Source organism: Sturnira hondurensis, unplaced genomic scaffold, assembly GCF_014824575.4.
Source record: "Sturnira hondurensis isolate 20B ecotype Veracruz unplaced genomic scaffold, ASM1482457v3 Scaffold0025370, whole genome shotgun sequence".
Lineage (NCBI taxonomy): Eukaryota > Metazoa > Chordata > Mammalia > Chiroptera > Phyllostomidae > Sturnira > Sturnira hondurensis.
Window position 1 is genome coordinate 12,579,666 of NW_028098001.1, and position 22,132 is coordinate 12,601,797.

The 22,132-nt window shown below is 39.3% G+C and overlaps 1 protein-coding gene and 1 pseudogene across 2 annotated transcripts in view; one reads left to right on the forward strand and one right to left on the reverse strand.

Annotated features, from left to right (window-relative positions):
• Window positions 1-410: 410 nt before the first annotated feature.
• Window positions 411-22,132, reverse strand: part of BCKDHB (branched chain keto acid dehydrogenase E1 subunit beta) — a 188,391-nt gene continuing 166,669 nt past the window's right edge. For both annotated transcript variants that reach the window (XM_037039464.1, XM_037039462.1), the window contains 2 exons: window positions 2,254-2,402; window positions 411-701 (listed from right to left, as the gene is read on the reverse strand). In XM_037039464.1, the coding sequence (XP_036895359.1) occupies window positions 2,262-2,402 (141 nt within the window). In that variant the 3' untranslated portion in view covers window positions 411-701; window positions 2,254-2,261. The remainder of the gene's footprint in view (window positions 702-2,253; window positions 2,403-22,132) is intronic.
• On the forward strand, window positions 2,807-8,765 carry LOC118982295 (elongation factor 1-alpha 1-like; annotated as a pseudogene).

Consider the following 22,132-nt stretch of genomic DNA (forward strand, 5'->3'; position numbering starts at 1 on the left):
TATCTAAGCTTTGGACAAAGGAGGAGAGGGGGATGGGGGCCTAGATTTCAGAAGTGAGAATGGGCGATTTGCAGGTGGCTGAGGAAGAGCGGGGCACAGGTGGCAGGAAAATCCCTGCTAGGCAACAAGGAGACCAAAGAGGTGTCTCAGTGACAGGCACCTGCAAGAAGTGCTGTTTGTCACATTCACTCAAGTTAGGCTACGGCGAACCTTCCTAAAGCAGGTTTCTCTGTCTGAATCCCTTATGCAAGAGGAAGGGGGTTGGGGAGGGTCAAAGCTCCCCAGCTGAGTCTTGTTTCTTAATAAACAGCTTAAATTCAGTATCTCAAAAGAGTGGTGGTGGAATTTATGTTCCTTTCATCTGCAATACAAATTCTTTTTACTAATGAAAAAAAGACACACAACCAGAAGACAATATGACTTTGCTTTATTGAGTGCTACCCACACCCAATAGTTACAGATGTAATTAAATGGAGTTTGTAAGACCATCATATGGAACACTTTCAAAAATTAATCTGAAACACTCTAATGGAAATCAATTCATGTGTGTTAATACAATAATAACTAATTTATCATTTTCAGCCAATATCCATCATGATTCATTTCATAAAAAACTCTTATTTTCAAGAAGAGATAAATCTGAGACAATATAAAAAGTTCAGAAAAATATTTCCATATCTAGTCATGATCTTCCAGGTTTTCTGTAAAAGAAATCAACAATAATTATAGACATTCTGGCCACTGTGAATTGAATATAGATTTTTCTTAATTGTATGACTACATTCTCCAATGTCATTTTAATTTTGGGTACAGAACACTTGCATCTTTTACCATATTCTCACAATAGGCTCAATTTTCTCTTTGTTTAAAAAAAAATACATATCCAAAGGTAAAACCAGCACCTAAATACTACTTTCAAAGTAGCGACAAGCCATATGGCTGCATGTTCTTATCTTGACTTTCCAATATGATGGTCCATGGAAGGGAAGAGGACGGACAACAAGACGAGGAAGCTCCCTAACGAGTCCTGAGTGTGACTTTACGGTAGAAGCCGGCTGCTCTCACGGACACTAAGAGGACCTCAGAAACCAAGCATCCACCTCTGCATGTCAGAGAGAGCACCGGGGACGTGTGGGCAAGGGCCTTAACAGCATTCTCAGGACAGATCTACAGAACACATGGTGAGGAGCTCAGAGGGGCAGGAGGGGGCATTATTTTCTCTGCACGGAATGAAGCGTTCTCTCTGGTTTTAGGTGAGCTAGCTTTACTGCCCATTCACCAAATAAAGGAATATAGTATGCCTTTTTTTTAAAAAAAAATTATTATTGTTCAGTTACCGTTGTCCCCATTTCCTTCCCACTATTCTCTCTGCCCTATCCACTCCCCACCTCCCACATTCAAATACGGTTATTTCTTACCTTTAAAAAGTATGGGCTATATTATTACATGGCACTTAATTCCTATCTATGCATTTTAAATCATCTCCAAAATGCGAAAGACAAAATACGTGTATCAGTGACAGCAACCTCTGCAGCATCGCACCTTCAAACCTAACTCACAGTGTGCAGCGCTGTCTGTTGTCACTGGGCTAACCCTGCTGAAGGCATGTGAGCACGACTTAGAAAACTGTCGTGAACACATGTCTTTTATTACCCACAATTTATAAACATTCACTTGCCAAAAAGATTCTTGAAATGGTGGTGGTGCTGGATATTTTAGGTTTTTCTAAGTAAAAATTTCCTTTATCTGATGAATAGGTTTCCTGTTCAACAAACCTATTTTTTTTTTCAGATAACATAAAGGCAAATTTCAGAATACTATGTATGAATTGTTGACAAAATCACTGGAGCCCAAACCGAAGGGCCATTTTTAAATAAATAAAATTACCCCTATTTGTGAAGATTTTAAATAGCTAATAAAAATACACAGGAATAAGAGCAAAAGCTGGAACAATGAGGTAGGGTGTATTTACAATTAACCCATGGCAGAGAACATCCTGACCTAATGATTATTCAATGTTAACAAATGCATGCATCTATTTTAGAGAGACCACATAATACATACACTTCCTGTGTTTCTATTAAATGCAAATTTACGACTATAAATTTAAGTTTTTTCCCCCTGAAATACCCATTTTCATCTGGCAGTTGCCACTTAACCAAAATACAACACACTGAAGACGGCTGTTCCTTGGGTAACACCACTATTGTCGGGGACACACGCTAGCTTTCTCAAAACGCAGGGCAGACTTACCTTTGGGGTCAATAGTTGATCATCTTTCGAAGGGCGTCATAGCACTTCCACTTGTCTGGAATGTAGAATGGCTCAAAAATGTGAGGAAACGGGGTGTCATACCCACACACTCTTGATATAGGGGCCTCCAGGTTCAGGAAGCATTCTTCCTACAGATAAGAACACAGACGGTTAAGTTCGAGAAGAAATCTTTTTTCAGAGACAAAACATTCCTACTTAAAATACAATTCCATCCAGGGGCATGAAAATAAGCCTATTGTAATGTGAAAGAAGCAGGTTAAAGAGAGCAGGTGACGCACATCATGTTTGGCATAATCCAGTTTTACCTAAAATACGTCTTCATCTACATATATGTATATTACGCCCACATGCATGTCCACTGTTTAAGCCAAGGCGGATCCTACCAAACAAGCTCTTCTACAAACACAAATGTAAGGCGCACCACAGTCGTAACAAGACGTTCACAGTGACTCTGCAGCTTGAAACCAGTGATGACATGTTTTCTCTCGTTTCCTGTATTTTTCAAATTTTATGTGCAATAACCATACTGGGAATGGCAGGAGGTGAGAAAAGACTCCACTTTGTACTCTATACGTATTGTTGGGCTTCGTATGACACAGTGTTATTTTTGTAACTAAATGGCACTAAAATAAAGACAAAGAGTGAAGTGAAGAATTTTCTTATGTGAATAATAGTTACTACTTTATGGAATTAACAAAAACAAATTTGTTATTTTATATGTAGCACTTCCTTAGTTTGAAAACAGTTATTGTAAATCTTGTGGAATTAACACACTATACTTAAGTACACAAAATGTATTATAAAAATCATGGAAGATAATTCAAGGATATGGATGATTATGATTCGATTTTATAAGGCTATCCACTGACCAAATGAAACAGTTTGAAATTTTAACGCTTTGCTTACTACAGTGTATTAAAGAGATTTAAATTCTCCCTTTCACGAATTTGTGTTAAAACTTCTTTAAAACAATCAGAAATAGGATGTTTGGGTCAAGCAGAGTTAACTTCCCACTGAACTGGTTCACATACGAATGGTCTGTGTGTGATTATTGTTTCTCTGGGCAACCATCAAAACAGGGCTACATCAGTTTTCTTCTTCATACAGAAGCTGTACACACACTGAAATACACTCACAGTCTTAGAAAAATATTTGAATCTCGCCAGCAGATTTGTAGATCATTGTACCTAATTAATCCTCCACGAAGCAGCTCTCTCTCTTCATTATATACCACATTATGACACAGTAACTACAGACACCATGTGCTCTAAACTTTCAAAACAATCCAGATTAATCATCTTCTTTTCCATTAATCATATTCTTTGTATCCCCAAGCACACTCATATTTTAAAAACTACGTTTGATGATTTTTGACTCAGAAATAGTAATCCACGGAACATTAAGAAGAAACAGCTCCCCAGCCCGTGGGGAACTGTGGAGATTACAGGTGGTATTCACCACAGGGGCTAAAACGGGACGTGTCAGCTGCCGGTTTTTCTCCCTGGAGAGCTTGCCATGGAAAACAATGGCGGGCGTGATGGTGATGTTCCAAAGCAGACCGCAGTGTGACAGGTAGGCCAGGGCAACAGGAGAGGACCCAGACAGGTGCCAAGAGAAATTTTTCTCCAGATATTTGTGGTCCAAAGTTTCACCCTGAATCCAGTGAAAAGGACTGAAAGTGAACCCTAAACCAGCCATGCAGTATCTTCTACGTCCCTTTTCTGGTGGTGTATGCTTTTGCATACACAATCAGGTATTTGAAGAAAAACACATTCCTTCCAAAAACCCTTGCAGGAAATTCTATTTGCTATTTGCCTTTATATCTGCTATGAAAACCCTTGCATGAAATTCTATTTGCTATTTGCCTTTATATCTGACCCTGTCTTTTTGTAACTAATGAAAATTTTCTCTCTAAAATGTGTTAATAAGAGTAGTGACCAGTATCACTGTTATATAGCAGGTATGGTACTAAATGAGTTCTATTTTATCTGCTTGAATCATTTTACAAATGCATGAGGTAGGTATCATTTCCCATTTCACAGATGAGGAAGCCAAGGTGAAGAAACTTGCCCAAGGTCAAACAGACACAAACACCGCCAAGCAAGATTCCAACAAAACCCATGCCCTGAGTCACTCTTCAACCATTCCGAAGCACTACTGCTGAGAACAGCAAGAACAAGAAAAAATAGGAATACATAAGAACAACGAAGTGGAAGGCAGGCTATAATTAAAGTTTTATAATAGAACCTCGAGAGGTACAATGGGTTCAGTTTGGTCCAAGAAGCCTCCTCTGCATTTATATGGAAGGTAGAGGCCAAGACGTGAAGAAACGGAAAAGACATTTCAGCACGAAGCTGACACCCAGAGTAGTAAACAGATGGTCTTGGGACCAGGCACCTCCTAGGCTATGGCACGTGATGCAAAGCAGCATATCCCAATTGTTTATATATTAGCCATCTGGCTTGCTATGCATATGATGACCAGAAAAGGAAGCAGACAATGTGGAGTACCAATTTCAAGTCAAAAAAATCGCAGACCCAGGCAAAATGAGTTCTTTATTCGCCTGTTTTCTATAATAAAACAAAACAAATTTATTAGTATCTTGTTGAAACTGCAGAGAACAGAGATCCTGAAAATTTTCTAGCAGTTAAGAGAAGGTAAGTAAAAACAAAATATGATCCACTGTTGTTTTAAGATAAATAAAATACTATGGATAAGTTTTTAAAAATCAACTATACTGCAATATTCCTATGTTTTGGTGAATGTAATATCAATAATAGAAGTATGTATATATAAATATCACTTAACCCCATTTCCTGATTCAAATTTTAAGTGCATTAACCATAAATTCTTCTGTTACCATGTCACAGAAGTTACACCATGACATGGGCCTCAGGCGTTCCACACTGTGGCGTCAGTCACTCTCGACAAATCTTTTTGTTGTCTTCTGGCAGAGCTGATAACATAATTGATGCAGCATGGAATTTGGAATTCTGCCTGAAGGGAACCTATGCTCTACTGTGATTTAACCACTCCTAGCCTCTGGTTGCTCAATAGCAAAGTAAAAGTATTGCCAATTCTGCTGTGGTATCTTCCTATTGTTTTGTAACACGATTGTTGCCTTGTGTGACACTATTGTTGCCTTGCCTAGCTGTTTTCCTAGACTGTGCAGTAGCATATGAGAGGTACCTAGTTTCATGCCTGACACATCACAGTGCTCAGTAACTGTGAGGGTTTTGTTTTCTTCTTAAGATTTTCCAAGTTAGAATAAACACAAGGTAACTATTTGCAATGATAAACCAAATCATCGTCGAAGACAAGATTCTGGTAACAGAAGAATCAACAGTGAGAAGTAATATTCTTTGTAGCACAGAACCTGAACAGCTACTATTTACTGGATACTTTCTAAGCCTTAAAAAAAAAAAAAAAAAAGGAACTACCAAACTAAGTTTAAGTGCTTTATCAGGAAGGAGGGTGGAGACCACAGTCAAGAGCAAGGAAAGACAAGCCCAGTGCTGCCCCCTGCTGGGGAGCAGGGATCTAGGCACGAATTGCCAGTTCCTGAGGCTATAGTCAAGGGCTAGAGAAATGGTTTAAAATTTCCTCCAAAATGAACATACTTTCCAAGTACTGCTACTACAGAAAGGAGGCTCTCAGTCAGCTACCAAATGGTTACCAGTAGAAGTAGATAAATTAATGTAATCAAGGCATACCTACCTCAAAAAATGGAGTCAAGAAAGTAAAAAAATAGAGTCAAGGAAGTCAAAAAATAAAGACCATACAACATTATTTGATTTATTTGGCTTTTGTTTTTTAATTTCAGGCTCAGATTTCTTTCTAAGGACAATTTTGAAATAATTTTTTTTCTGGTCTTCTGTGACAGAAAGTTAGTTTGATATAGCCCACTGTGCAAAAATACATATATATCATCTTGAGCTGGAAAATTATGAAGTTTAAAGTGAGATAAGAAAACTTTAGGTATTTTATACATGTTCCTACTTCTTTTCAGCTGACATTGGCTGATGAAATTCATTTCATTTTCCTGAAAAACTACTGAACTGATTTTTCTAAACATTTAATGGAAAGTAAGAAAACAGGACACGGTAATGAGAAACACTTCACAAGTCAAAACAGACATCACTCCCTACAGAATTATCTGATAAATCAGGATTGTATGTTCCTCCTTGGAACCACAAGAAACATCAGTCTACAACCTACTTTCAAAGTAATAACTCAAAAAACTGATTTTAAGTTACTTTTCAAACAAAGCTCCAGGTTATATCATATAATTGTTATTATGCCACCGTAACGCATTTAAACTATGAGAATTTATTTTTGTTTCTAAGGGGAGGGGTTTGGGAAAGTCCAATAAGCTATAAATATAATGAGCATTGAACAGGACATGTATATAGATCATGAAGTTATTTCTACTCTAAGAGAAAACATTAAGAAGTTCAAATGATTTGTGAACATGCTTAAACCTAAATTTTAAAAAAGTTTTAACCTAAATTTTCAATACCATTGGGTTCTTGTCTATTATTATTAATAAAACAATGGAGATTTTTCTTGTAAATGCAATTTACAGAGGTTGTCTAGATGTTATAATGACCAGTGCAAGAGTTAAATGCTAAAAATATGAGACAACTAAATTAATATACTACAATGATGTATTTTTGATAGCTTTAAAGTCCATGAACTTAAAAACTTATTTTTGATTATAAGTTGATTTGTCCTAGTTATTTATGTAAGGTTAGACTTCCCCCAGCTTCCATATATTATCAGAGAATATTTGCTTTAAATCGGTTTTAAATCTACCCTGAAAACTTGCCCACAGCCAAAACATTAGTTTTAGCTGATGAGAAAAAAAATGATTCTGGTATCTTAAATTCTAGTTTCTCAGCAACTGAGTCAAAGAAACCTGTAGCTTTGTCGCAGTGGCTTACCACCAGGACACAGGTGTCATGAAAACCACCACTAAATCAGAGTCAAAACAGGAGAGGAAACGACTCAAATCAACATCATTGTCTCTGGTCACATAGATTCTGGCAAGTTTGCTACTACTGGCCATCTGATCTACAGGTGTGCTGGGATCAACTAGACGAACACTGAAAAACTTGGGAAGGATGCTGCTGAGCCGGGAAGGGCTCCTTCAAGTACGCCTGGGTCTGGGATAAACTGAAAGCTGACTGTGAGTGCATCACCATTGGTATTTCCTTGGGGAAATTTGAGACCAGCAAGTACTGTGTGACCACCACTGATGCTCCAGGACGCAGAAGCTTTATCAAAAACATGATTACAGGGACATCTCAGGGTGACTGTGCTGTCCTGATTGTTGGTGCTGGTGTTGGTGAGTTTGAAGGAGTTATCTCCAAGAATGGGCAGACCCCCCAGCATGCCTTTCAGTCTGACACAATGGGTGTGAAACGGCTGATTGTTGGTATTAACAGAATGGATTCCACTGAACCGCCCTACTAGCAGAAGAGATTTGAGGAAATTGTTAAAGAAGTCAGCACCTACATTATGAAAAGTGGCTACAACCCTGACACAGGGGCATTTGTGCCAATTTCTGGTTGAAATGGTGACAACATGCTGGAGCCAGGGCTCAGGGATGGAAAGTCAGCCATGAGAGTGACGTAAACCAAAATGCTTGAAGCTATGGACTGCATCCTGCCACCAACTCGTCCAACTGACAAGCCCCTGCATCTGGGGGTATTGGTCCTGTCCCTGAGGGCCGAGTGGAGACTGGCGTTCTCAAACCTGGCACGGTGGTCACCTTTGCTCTAGTCAACACTACAGCTGAAGTAAACTCTGTGGAAATGCACCATGAAGCTTTGAGTGAAGCTCTTCCTGGGAACAATGCAGGCTTCAATGTCAAGAACGTGTCTGTCAAAGATGTTCGTCGTGGCAATGTGCCTGGTGACAGCAAAAGTGACCCACCAATGGAAGCAGCTGGCTCCCCAGCTCAGGTGATTGTCCTGATCCTTCAGGCCAGCTCGGTGCTGGACGTGCACCTGTTCTGGACTGTCACACAGCTCGTACTGCTAACAAGTTTGCTGAGCCGAAGAAGACTGGTCCTTGTTCTGGGAACAAGCTGGAAGACGGCCCAGAGCTTCTGAAACCTGGTGATGCTGCCATTGTTGATGTGGTTCCTGGTTAGCCCGTGTGTGTCGAGAGCTTCTCTGACTGTCCTCCTCTGGGCTGCTTTGCTGTTTGTGTCATGAGACAAACAGTTGCTATGGGTGTCATCAAAGCAGTGGACAAGAAAGCAGCTGGAGCTGCCAAAGTCACCAAGTCTGCCCAGAAAGCTCAGAAGTCTAAATGAATATTATGCCCACTACCTGCCACCTCAGTGGTAACCAGTGGTAGAACAGCCTCAGAACTGTTTACCTCAATTGGTTATATAAGTTTAATAGTAAAAGACAGGCTAATAATTATAATACATCATACATCCTTCCGAAGCAAAGGAAAATGTTTTGTGGACCAACTGTTTTGTTTTTTTGTGTGGCAGTTTTTAAAGTCAATACTTTTTAATAAAAATAACCTAACCAAAAATCTGCCACAGAATTCTGTGACCCACTAAAGCAAAGTTTAATGAGGAAGGGGAAAACCCGGTGAAGGCACTGTATCAGCAACTCCAAATTAACTTCATTACTGAATTAAACAAATACAATTTTATTAATGATAATATTTTTCATATAAGGTAATGGTTTAAATATCATGCATCATATTTTTAAATGGAACTTCAAATATATATTAGTCTGTACCGATTTTCTATATAACGCAGGTCTATGAAATTAATTCTTCAGACAGTTGAGTCCCTAATCTATCCCCAAACTAACAGAATGTTCCCCTAAACATTAGAGCTATGCAATTTTATTTTTCTAGTACCACTCACATGAGATATGTTCAACAAAAACTTGTTGTTATAAAGTTTCTCACTATTAAAACACAGCTGAAACTATATAACTAAATAAAGCCGTATACGTGTATGAATAACATAATTTTATTCATAGCTGTATAACACCTGAAACATTTTACTCAGGCCCGACTACTTCAGTAAAACTTCCATATAAAATCATAATCTTGACTAAATTAAAAGCTGAGATTTTTATTACTTAACTTCATTGGAATGTCTTCAATGTCTGTTGACTTCATAAAAAATCCCACTTTTTCCTTTTTAATGCAAATTGCTGGAAATTTGTTGGAAGTTTTGTTTTTCAAGATCTTTTTCCCAGCTACTTAAAGAATGAAACTGAATTCTAAATTAGGATTTTCATATAAATTCCAACTCATTATTAAAGTAGAAGCTTATTTTCTGAAGTTAGAAGTATTATTTTGATCTAAACAGTTTTCCTGGATACGATCTAGCTACCTAAACAAAGTTGAAGAATGATATTAAAATATACCCAGAAATGATTCATTGTTCAGATTCAATAGTCATGCCAGAATATAAGCATGGTAATGTGGGCTTAATCTATGACTCTTGATACATTAACTGTTTAAATAACAAATTTCAATATCAAAATTTAACATTAACATCAATAATTTAAAATATAAATTGCTTTCTTCCCCAAATGATAATTTTATAAACTTCACTATATTTAAAATCAGAAATAAATGAAAGCAAGTGACAACTCAGTCCTGGAATTTACAATCCTATCTCAAATCATGAGCACCCCATCCAAACCACTCTGGTTTTCCCAGTAAAACCTGTCAAGGTTCGGTTCTGCTCTCAGGCTTCTCCTGAGCACAGCCTTGAGCGATGCCCCGAGGCTGCCTCACCCTTTTCACCTGAAAAGCGCTGTTAAGGAACAATGGAGAAAAAAATAAACTTCCTTAAATCTTCCTGCCACACACTCTGTTTATGTGCTGCAATCAGTCTCCAACGATGTTCTGATGTTTTAAAAGTTCAAAGTCTAAAGTTTAAATATTCTTTCAAGATACATGATGGGCAAACTTTGACATTTAAAATGCACTGTGGCTCCACGCTTTTGTTAAAACAATTTATATTCAACAGTAGAAAAAAAGGCAGTGGTCTCAAATTTCCACAGACCCTGAAGCTTCTTAAAGTTTATAGTTCAAAATTCTTCCTATATAAGAAAGCATGACGGCAGCAAAGTTTGAACGCGAAATTTCTTTAGAATGTGGACACGTAATGATAAATATAAGCGCTCACAGCCCTGAGTCATCGCAGGAACAAATCGCCCTCTGTAAGGTAGGATTTTTTTTTCTTGGCCTGGCACCAGGAAATTTAAAATAATCTGGTAGAGCAACATTTGATGATCCTACAAAGCATTCCCTTTTTCTGCTTGTTTTTTTTCCACAAAATTCTTCGAATAGCATTATAACGCCACTTCACGGTGCTCGTGCTCGGAAGGCAGAAGTGAACCCCACCTAAAGCAACCTGACGATTCCTTTGTCTTGTGACCTAGAAAGCGTACTGGTATTATCTTAGAATTTGGGGGACTGAACCTGCACCAAAAAAAATTGTTAGGATTTCTCACAATCTGTTTTCAAGCTTCAAAACCAATTACAAAATGAAACTACTAGATTAGAGTGATTTCTCCCAATCTGGCACTATCTCTCTAAAAAGTTTGAGAAGCTGGATTTAAAAAATAATAGCTAGAATATTTTCTATTTTACTAATGATATGCTTTTGCTGCAATACAGAGAGTTTTTTATTACTTTTTCCTTCTGTTTTAAACATGTTTTTGATTTCTAGTTTGCCTTTTAATTTATGTTTAAAAGAATGCGAAAAGAACTTGTTAAATAAGGCAAGGAAAAGGGAAAAAATCAACTTCATCGACATAATGCCAAAATAGACGTGTTAATGTTTTTACTGAAATTAAACACATTTTTAAAAAAGTTAACATTGGGTGTCATAGCAACACAGCCTTTAAGCTTGGTTTTGCTGAATGAATAAATCATGCCAACTTACTTTTCTGCAGTGTAATTCCGGTGACTGGATTCCTGCAATTTTACTAGAGAAATGAACGTTCTAGGCTATCACCAGCAATTACGGAGATGTGGTCAAACCCTCGTTCACTGGATTCCAGTGGCAGCTGCACTTCCCACGTTTGATAATTAAGCCAACTAACAAAACAAACATGCTTCTGACCTGAGTAATGGTGGCGACCTCCGACCAGAGTAAGGGAAGGCTTATAACTGCTCTCACTACCTAGATGAGGATGACTTTGGCTAATACAATGAATTTGACCTATTCCTTAAATCCAGCAATTGTAATTATTATCTGTATCAAATTATAATAAAATGCAAAATCCCAAATATAGTTTCCTCTTCACTGTATTTATATATCTATGTTTCTACCTGTGAAGGTGCTTAATATCCCTTACATAGAAATTTTTCAGGTTAAATGTTTGTGCATTTAAATATATACATTTTTATAAACTCAAGAACAGACATTTCAGAATTAGGAGGAGATATATATATATCCATCCCTCTTTTTTTGCTCCCCATACTGGGTAAATTGTATGCTGACAAGAGGAAGGAAACCCAAGTCTGCACGTATTGCACGCTTCACAAACAAACTTCTAACAAGCCTGATAAAAACCACAGATACACTAGGGAGGGGGTGGTTAGAAACTGTGATTTAGTTCTGGATACTTTTATACTTTAGTGTAAAAATATAATATTAGCATTTCTCAACAGTAGTTATTAATAAATTTAGATTAAATATACACAATTCATAAAAATGTCAATGTTCACATAGTTTATTTAGATGGACCAGGATATTAACTCACTTTTTCTTATCTACTTACTTGAGGCTGAACTACATCAACTCAATCTGGTTCCTCAATTAGGAATCGGAGGCTAACACGAAAAGCAGGGACTCTTTGAAAGAGGCCCCAGAGTTTCCCAGTACGTCATATACCACGCACGGTGATGTATGTAAGGACACATGGACACCAGCAAGCAATCCTGTGTTTAATCAACACATTCCGGCCAATGTCCCGAGAAACAACATGGCAGCCCACAGGAAAAGAAATGTATCGGTCCACATACCTGCCCGTTCAGAGAAAGGCGTAAGTGCAGGCATACAGACAACAGAAAAGCCAGATATTCACTAAATGGTAACCAAAGAGATATTCTTATTTAGTAACAAACAAGGGTAAGTATTTGTATAGCCTCATTTAACCCTTTCAATGACTTTTTTTTTTAACCTCCAGGACATCTTTTTTTAAATTTTTTTTTATTTAATTCTTGTTCAAGTACGGTTTTCTGTCTTATATTCCCAGCCCTGCCCGCCCCCCCAGTGCTCCCCACCTCCCTCCCATCTCTGCCCCCCACCCTTAGTTATTGTCCATGTGTCCTTTATACTTGTTCATGGGAGTCCATCCCCTTTTCCCCTATGATTCTCTCCCCTCTCCCCTCAGGACCCTGTCAGCCTGTTCCGTAATTGAGTGTCATTGGTCATATTTTGCTTGCTTGTTTTGTTGTTTAGATTCCTGTTAACAGTGATATCATATGGTTATTTGTCTTTCACCAATGACTTTCTGTGATAATACAAATGAGGTGCTGAGGTCACCCAAGTTTAAAGAGGGCTGAAGATCACACAGGTGCTCACAGTTTTGTTGGTATTTGAACCAACTCTCCTGGTTAATCTTGAGTGTCACTGAGAAAGATCTAAGGTTAAATAGTGGGCCAAAGCAGCTTGCTTAGATGCAAGGAAATATTTAATATTTATATCTAGTGTTCATTATACTTGTGAAAGAAAAACTGATGGAACTGTTGGTTTGTTTTTATCCATTCCAATGAAGTTTTTTTTTTTTTTAACTTGAATGAAAAGCTTTTTAAAAATTATGCCACATCCCTGGCTATACTGCGTGCCCTGCAGGCTAGACTAGGAAGAGCTTGCATGCTGCACAAAAATGGGGGGTGGGCTTAATCTGCCCACAGACCAGAACTGGCGAACCCTTGCCTTTGTACAATCGTATAAAAATATGGGTTAGTATCCTCATTTTTTTTTTAGAAGGAATGAACTAGGACTGGGTCAAAGTAACATAGCTTTAAATATAGTTCTAGAATTCTTTCTCTTATTTCACAAGAGCCATGTAGCTCTCCCTCTCTCTGTTGTGCAGGTTTCTAGGAGGGGCAGGGGCAAAAACAAAAAATAAAAAACTTAGCAGTATAGTGCCTCTTTTGGTGGGGGGAGGGAAGAGAATAAATTTTAAATTAGAGTTATAGTAAGTGAGGCTTGGATTTATATTTGTTCCCTTTAGATACTTGCTGGGGAGAAGATGTGCAAATGAGGGGAAGGGGGATGTGGGTACCTCTTCTCCATGTAATTACTGGCACCTAGATAGAGGGCGGGAGGAGAGCCGTCACCGTCAGTTCCAAAGCTGTGAATACTTAGGAAAAACTGGATGTTCAAACTATGGCAGGCTGTGAGTTTAAATTTAAAAAATCATTAAAGTGTCCGTCAGGAAATTAAACGTTTCCTTTCATTTATTTCCTTATCTATAATAAACCTAGATGAATTGAGGTACGGAATAATTTGATAAGAATGTGACAGCTTTTTGATTGATTAGAAAAATATTTTAAATAAACATAGGTTACAAGTTTTATCCTAGACTTAAATGAATAGGAAATTTAATCCTCTCCTCACAGTTAACTCATTCTGTAGAACTCTAAAACCACACAAGCAAATCTCTGAAGTATTTAAAGAGATGTCTTTTAAGGATAAAAGTTAAATTCTTTTTGTGAAATTAAAAATAATAGATAAGACTTGTAATTAAGTTAATCTTAAAATTTAAATTTAAGTGCCGCCCGATTTCCCTGTCTCAGACACATTTGTCAGTTTCGATTAGTGGTCACCAGCACACCTCTACAGCTGACCTGGGTGTTCACTGAATAGCTGTGGGCTCTCGTATTACAGGTGGGAAGCTGTTTACACACCTATCAGTGCCATCAAGTGGACTTGGCTATGTGCAGAAGGGCCCATCCCCACGCACGGAAGCAGACAGGTCCCAGCTGTCTGGACAAGCATTTCAGTCATCCCTGGGAAAGTATCACTTTTAAAAGCTTGATTAAAAAATTACATATGTATGTAATACATCTGGGTTATGATGCCATAGAATAGCATCAGTTTCAATCCCAGTTCCCTAAATGCGCATGTGTATATTTGATATAACAAATCACCAACCCACAAGGATTTTCCTTAGGTTTCTTCAAATACTAATTATGTAGCAAATCTAATTAAGTACATATGATTCACTTCGGCAGTAGATACTTCCGGTACTCGAGAACTGCCAAACAGGGTCCGAGGTGTCTAGGGTCCCTCCAGAGCAATCGTGCCGTGCGCCAAACCGACACCCGCTCCGCACAGCTGCAGAGCCAACGCGCAGCCTCGGGCCTGCAGAGTCAGTGCGCACACAGCACGCTGTCCTGCGAGCAATTTCGGATGTAGAACTACTGATGGCAGGTTGATCTTACTGTAAAATGATTATTATACATGAGTATTAAGTCACTTGTTTTGCTCAGCTTGGCTTGTACAGATTTCTAAAATGCTAGGATTTTCCTCTACTTCACAACACTTGCCGAAACGCCCCAAACCCCAAATACTGATAAATACATTTGATCCGCGTCTTGTTGAATTGCTTTTTACGCTCTGTAGCTCACATGAAAAACAGTAAAGGTTGCTTGTGTGTTTGAGAACATGTTTATGAAATAATGAGCATGCAATATACTTGTATTTAACCTTGTCCCCAGAGATAACCACATATGACATGTTTATTATAAATGCTTTTCATTACAGAAGGTAAGTGTGTAAACAAACCTATGAACAAATCTGAGCTACAGAAATTAAACTATTTTATCTCAGTAATTTAATATCTACGGAAGGGATTCTTTTCAGAGGTGCTCTCCAAACAGGGTGGGTTGCCGGATGCGTAAGGCCATGACCGCAGTCCCTCAGAGGCTGCTGGATTGCTATGGCAACTATTCTTTCCCTATCAATACGCAGCAGCTCTGAACACTAATATTCCGGGGGGGAAATATTCCTTTTCTGTGGCAGTAACAACAGGAACTAGTTTCAAGACTACAGTATATGAGGTTTTTGCGCAGAACTAACAGTATCTTTGCTAACTGAATTATTTTACTAGAATTCAGCTTTATAATAAATGCAAAATTAGTGAAATCGGTCACTGTAGTCTAGTTTCAAAGCAAGGTACAATTTGTGATGTAGTAATCCAAGAATGTTATGGCTGGAATGTGTTTTGTGTGGAGGTCCAGACAGAAGAAAACTCTCTCTAGAGAGCAAATGATATACATAAGAAGCAAAAGTGACAACAAGAATCAACATATGCTTCCACACAGCTCTCGGAGTTTCTCGCATGTTTTCAATGGCTATATTTCTTATCTGGGGTTGTTTCAAGATATCTAAGTATTGTTGTGCAGAGCAATAAATAAATTGATTACGTTTACTAAATACACCTCCTTCCCATTCAGGAAGGTATTAACCAGCTTTGTCTTCACTGGCTTAAGTATCAATAGGGAAATTTTCAAAGCTGCATCTTAGTCTAGGTATGTAAAACCCACACTGCAGAGTCACATACATGGGCTTCACAGCCCACTGGATTAGAGGTGCAATGCCTGCTACAGAGTAGGCTTTAATGAACGATTGCTAACCAGACAACTCCAGGTTTGACTTATGTACCAGTTCACTCCAGGACATTGATGACCTTAGTCACTGATGAGGCAAAAAATCAGCAGGACAGAGGTGAGTCATGGAGGTATTTACTCCTTAGCAATTACTGCGCACTGTGTTACTCACCCAGCAGCCTCCACACTGTTGTTGCCATTGTGACTCTGTCCCTCCCCTGGTTAGAAGTTTTCCCTGGCTCCCGAAAACTTATTCTTCATTTACCCTTAATCTCCTCACACCCAGGACAGTCATGCACAGGCCTATCTCCATCACAAAGATTGCTGTTTTATAACATAAACGACTCTCTTCCAAAACTCTGATTTTTCTATCCCCTGCTACCTTTGCATAGTCCACTTTTCAAATGCAGCTTAAATACCCTTTTCCAGGAAGCCTTCAGGACCTTGATGTTGATTTTTTAAATATTCCTTTATTCGATCATTTTTCAATCACGTATTTCAGACCCCACGATGCCCCTACTTTCACAGAATTTTATATCCCAGTGGGGGAATACGTATGAGGAAGTCCTAGACAGGACATCCACAGAGGTTTGCGTAGATAAAACGGAGAACTCAGCTGCACAGAGCGCTCAGGGAAGGGCTTTCCTGAGGAGGTGGTTCTGCCAGGGGACAAAAGAAGTACAAAGGTACCGAGACAGCAAGGAGCCTGGTGTGGCCCAGAGGTGGAGAGGAGGCTCTGGGGACCTGGGCACAGGCTGGGGTGAGAGCACCCAACAAAGGAACAACAACAGAGCAACAACAGAGCAACGGAAGGGATGGAAGGGACAACCAGGCGGCCAGAGGGCCAGCTGACCAGCCCCAACAGTGACAGACGACTTTCATGTTTGATATATCTACACGTTACAGAGCACATGCAAGAGTAGCTACAGAGAGTTACAAGATTTTCAAGGTGAACTTCAGGTTCTTTTATAGGAAATCAGATATATCATTAGAGACGAATACCAGGGTTGCTGAGAATCTCAGCGAGACACGGAACAATACAGGAATAAGGGTAGTAAGTCCAAGTACATGACATGAGTGGATCACTTTTTTGTGTTATTTAGGAGAAATCATCATTTCATTTAGTGTAAAACATTTTGAGAGAAAAGATGGTGGCCAAGCAGGTGGAAGCAGAGTCTGCCTGCTCTTGTCCCTAACTTGGATACCTGGTTGATCTTCTGAAAAATAAACTAATTACTCAATGGGATCTTAGCTGGTACGAAGTTTGGAAGCCAAGGAGTACACAACAGGAGGTAAAGAGGTTTTATAGGTTGAAGGGGAAGTACCCTAGGTGTGGCGCCTTAGGCCTTGAAGAACCTGGTCAGACATCTCATCTCTGTGGCTCCCTCCCCTCCCAGGGCAGAGAGCCCCAGAACTGAGCTTGGAGTGACTTGGACACACAAAGTTGGGGAGATCCAGGCCACACACATACATATCGAGCAGCACACCCATAGCCCCAGTGGCAAATGCTAACAGAGAGGGACGGATTCTACCTGCGCCTGGGTCAGATGTACGCAGGCTGCAGCAAGCCTTGACTGTGAGAGACGTTTGGCTTTTTGGAGAAGTGGTGTGTATGAAAAGCTAGACAGAGACTCGGTGCTACAGTGGGAGTGTCTGCATTTTTAAAATGGGAGCTGAGGTGTTCTGGGCAGGGACCCCGTGCAAATATGCCCTGCCAGCAATGGGAAAGGAGTGAGGGTGTGGTTTGCCCCCACTGAGTGCAGGTGGGCAGAGAGAAATGGGAAAGGTGCACAGCAAGGGGATTTCTCGGCCCCAGCTTGGCACAGGGGGCAGGCCAGACACTGTGTAGAGTGGAGAATGAGTCTGCTACAATGGCAGTGGTCTGGGAACTGGACAGGTGGGAGTAGAGCACCTGAGATTATAGCCAGACAGAGTCACTTTCCCTGGGAAGACTGAACCTCCAAGGGAAGGACACACCCAGCCCCCACATCCTGCAGGATTGCAAGCATGAGGAACACCCTGCAGTGTGCATATCTGCAAGAGAAAGAGAAAAAGAAATGCTTAAAGGGCCCATTTTGAACTTCTCTCAGGGAGACAAAATACACGGTTCCCACAGCCCTATTCCACTGAGGCCAGTAAGGCACAGAGATCAGAAATCAGTGCAGCAAGGGGAATCAGGGCCCTGCCCAGCCTTGGCTCACAGACAGAGCTGCCAGCACCACAAAAGCAGAAAAGAGCTGACCCTCTTACACAGATTGGCCCCTGCCTTGAAATGGACAGCTAATTCAGCAGAAACTGTACATTATTGGAAATAAACTGGGACAGACCAAGATGGGTGGTGCAGGGGCAGGGGGAACACACCCATGAATTCCCCAGAACACTGCACAGTGCCCAGGGGAGACACAGGGGCCCCACCTCCCCGATCCCAATAGAAGCCACCTTGAGAGGCAGGTGAAAGTGACAGAGGTGGTTCTGCTGGAAGTTGGACGACCCGCCCCGGGACTTTGAGCTGAGAAAAAAAAAGAGGCGGGGCCAAAAAGAGAAGACAGAGGCTAACATGCCAAACCCTGCTGAGACAAGTTCCACCTCGCTCCTCTTCAGAATTTGTGTTCTTTTTGTTCTTTCGCATGGCTTTTTAAAGACTTCTTCTTTTGCATCAATTGTATTCGAACTAATTCACCATTCTTTGTCTTTAATTTCTTATTCTTTTTATTTATATTACATTTTTTAGTTTCTGGGCAGGGACCCCGTGCAAATCTGCCCTGCCAGCAATGGGAAAGGAGTGAGGGTGTGGTTTGTGATTGTGATTGTGGTTTGTGATTTTGATTTCAAATCTCACATTTTACTCTTACCTTGTCTTACTCCATTATGACTTCTTCCTGCCCTTTCTTATTTTTGCTGTAAATTTTATTCTCCCCCAAGCTATGCCTTATTCCTATTCCTTACTCTTCCTATTTCTCTTCACTCTGTCCTCTCAAAATCATTCTTTCTTCCTTTAGTCAGCTCTCATCCTTTTTCTCATTACAAGAAAGAAGAACAAAGTAGGAGGGATCACAATCTGATATCAAACTATATTACAAGGCCACTGTAATCAAAACAGTCTGGTACTGGCTTAAGAACAGACACATAGATCAATGGAACAGAATAGTGAGCCCAGAAACAAACCCATGTCCCTATGTTCAATTAATATTTGATGAAGGGAGCAGAAACATGCAATGGAGCAAATATAGCCTCCTCAATAAATGGTGTTGGAAGAACTGGACAGACACATGCAAAAAAATGAAACGAGACCACCAACTTACACCATACACCAGAATAAACTCAAAATGAATAAAAGACTTGTATATAAGTCATGATACCACAAAAATACTAGCAAACAACACAGGCAGTAAAACTTCATATATTCCATGTAGCAATACATTTGCTGATATATCTTCTAGGGCAAGGGAAATAAAGGAAAAAATAAACAAGTAAGACTACATCAAACTAAAAAGCTTCTGCATGGCTAAAGAAACTATCATCAAAATGAAAAAGGAACCAGCCATATGGGAGAACACATTTGCCAATGATATATCAGGCAAGGGTTTAATCTTCAATGTATACAAAGAACTCATAACATGCAACAGCAGGAAGACAAACAATGCAATTAAAAAATGGGCAAAGGACCTGCAGAAATACTTCTCCATAGAGGACATACAGGAGGCCCATTCACATATTAAAAGATGTTCAACATCACTAGCCATTAGAGAGACACAATTTAAAACCACAATGAGATATTACTTCATACCAGTCAGAATGGCAATTATTAAAAAATCAACAAACAACAAGTGCTGGCAAAGATGTGGAGAAGAGGGAACCCAAATGCATTGTTGGTGGGAATGCAGACTGGTTCAGCCAGTGTGGAAAACAGCATGGAATTTCCTCAAAAAACTAAAAATGAAACTGCCTTTTGACCCAGCAATTCCACTGCTGAGACTATACCTAAGAAGACCAAAACACCAATTCAAAAGAACTTATGCACCCCTATGTTAATAGCAGGGCTATATACAACAGCCAAGTGCTGAAAACAGCCTAAGTGCCCAGCAGTAAATGAGTGGATTAGAAAAACTGTGGTACATTCCATTACATAATGGAATACTACGCAGCAAAAAGAAAGAAACCCTTCCTTTTGTGACAGTGTGGATAGAGCTGAAGAATATTACGCTATGTGAAATAAGCCAGTTGGTGAAAGACAAATACCATATGATCTCACATATAAGCGGAATCTTGAACAAAATAAACTAATGAACAAAACTGAACCACAGGCGTGGAAACATGGAACAGACTTATAGTAACCAGAGGGAGGTGGGAGGGGGATGGGACACGGTGGAAATAAGAGGAAGGAACTAGCCAAAGAACATGTATGAATGACTTGCAGACATGCACGATAGTGTGGGAACTGCCTGCAACAGCCAGGGGTGGGATGGGCGGAGGATGGCAAAGAGGAAAAAATTGGGACAACCGTAATACAGTAACAATAAAAAATGATTAGCATCATTTAAATAATCAATACTTTTGAAGAAGTTAGAAAAACAGAAAATTTGAAATTAGAAATCTTTCACTATGATTTATGGCTAAATGGAATCCTTTCTTGGCTAGTATTCAAATATATTTTCTAGTAATCAGTCTATTTATTATCATATCCAGTATCACAATGATAATATCAATTTCCCACATACTCATACTACTATATATTTCATCTTCTTCTTATTATGTCTGCATTTCTCTCAGTGGTTTCTTATAATTATGTATTATAAAGAAAAAGGCTCAAAATTGAGTAACCTAGCAACATGCACAAAGACTATATTTTTAAAAATGGTATCTATTGTTCCTTTAGTAAGGAATAGAAATTCACTGCATACAGAAACAGGTTTTCATAGTCTTATGGGGATGTAGAGAAGACCCTCCCCACTCATTCATGTCCTGTCAATCGCCAAAGCTGATTACAATATCGCAAACTTCTGAGCTAGTCCCCTAATAATTTTCCTACCCCAGCAACTTGGGGTGATTGTGTGGAAATCTATAAATGAAAGCAAAATATAACTAGAAAATGTTCTATGTACCCAATTATACAAAGTTCAGAAGGGTATATTTGTATCTGCTTAGCATTTATTTTAATTCTGATTTATAAAAATTCAGCTTATTTAAAAGTTGTTATTTGGAATTATTAGTTGGAATCTCTACACATAGACTAATTTCTTAGAAAGTTAAATTCCAACTCATTATCTCTTCATGTTGTGAAACAATGCTGCCTTTGTGAAATGAATGACAAAACAGATCCATTCCTTTGTGTTTCAGACTCATACTGTGCTTGCAAGCAGAGCACTTGGGGCCTCGTCCTGAATCTCTTATCGGCTAGGTAAGTGACCGGACAGTGTGCTCTAGCTTTTCTATTCAATCATCCACACTGCCTGTGGGCACCGATCAGCATGATAATAGAGGAAATCGAACTCCAGCTGATGAAAGGGTAAATGCCCTTCCTGACTCCATGTATAAGAAGTCATCCTAGCGTACAATGTCTGGCACACAGCAGTGAGTCTGAGATTGACCTGAAAAATTCCTGTTTTCACTTATCTTAATATCTCTCAAGCTGGGAGGAAGGCAAGGGCTTGAGAGTCATTAGCTCTTCAGTACAGATAACAAATGCCAGGAGATTGTGAACAAAAAGAATTTCAGCCCTGAATTCCTGACAAAGCTAAAACTCAGGAGGTTGTCAGCTGACCATTTTGACACACAAATAGCAAAAAAAATGACAGAATACAGATGGCCACAGAATCAAAACAAAATAAACTCATAATAAGGAAGAAAAAGAAGAGAGGGAGAGAGAAAGAATGAAAGAGGAAAGAAACAAGAGAAACCTAAGGATCTTAAGAAGTTCCAAAATGCTTTTTGCTTAAGGTTAATTCTGATTAAATGATGAAGGGGGCTAACATCACTGTAATGAGATTAAGATGGTGTAGGTAAATGTAGTACTCACATCCTTCCACAACCACATCAAAATTATAACTAAATTACAGAAAAGCATCCTTCAGAACCGCCTGAAATGTAGCTGAAGGGAAGTTCTACAATTAGGGATTTGAAGAAGAAGCCAAATGGAGACTGGTAGAAGAAGCAAAGATGCTTAAGTGGCTAATCCCACATCCATATGAGGTGGGTAAAAATTGGGAGGGATATCTTGGCTCTGGAAGAGCAAGAGGTC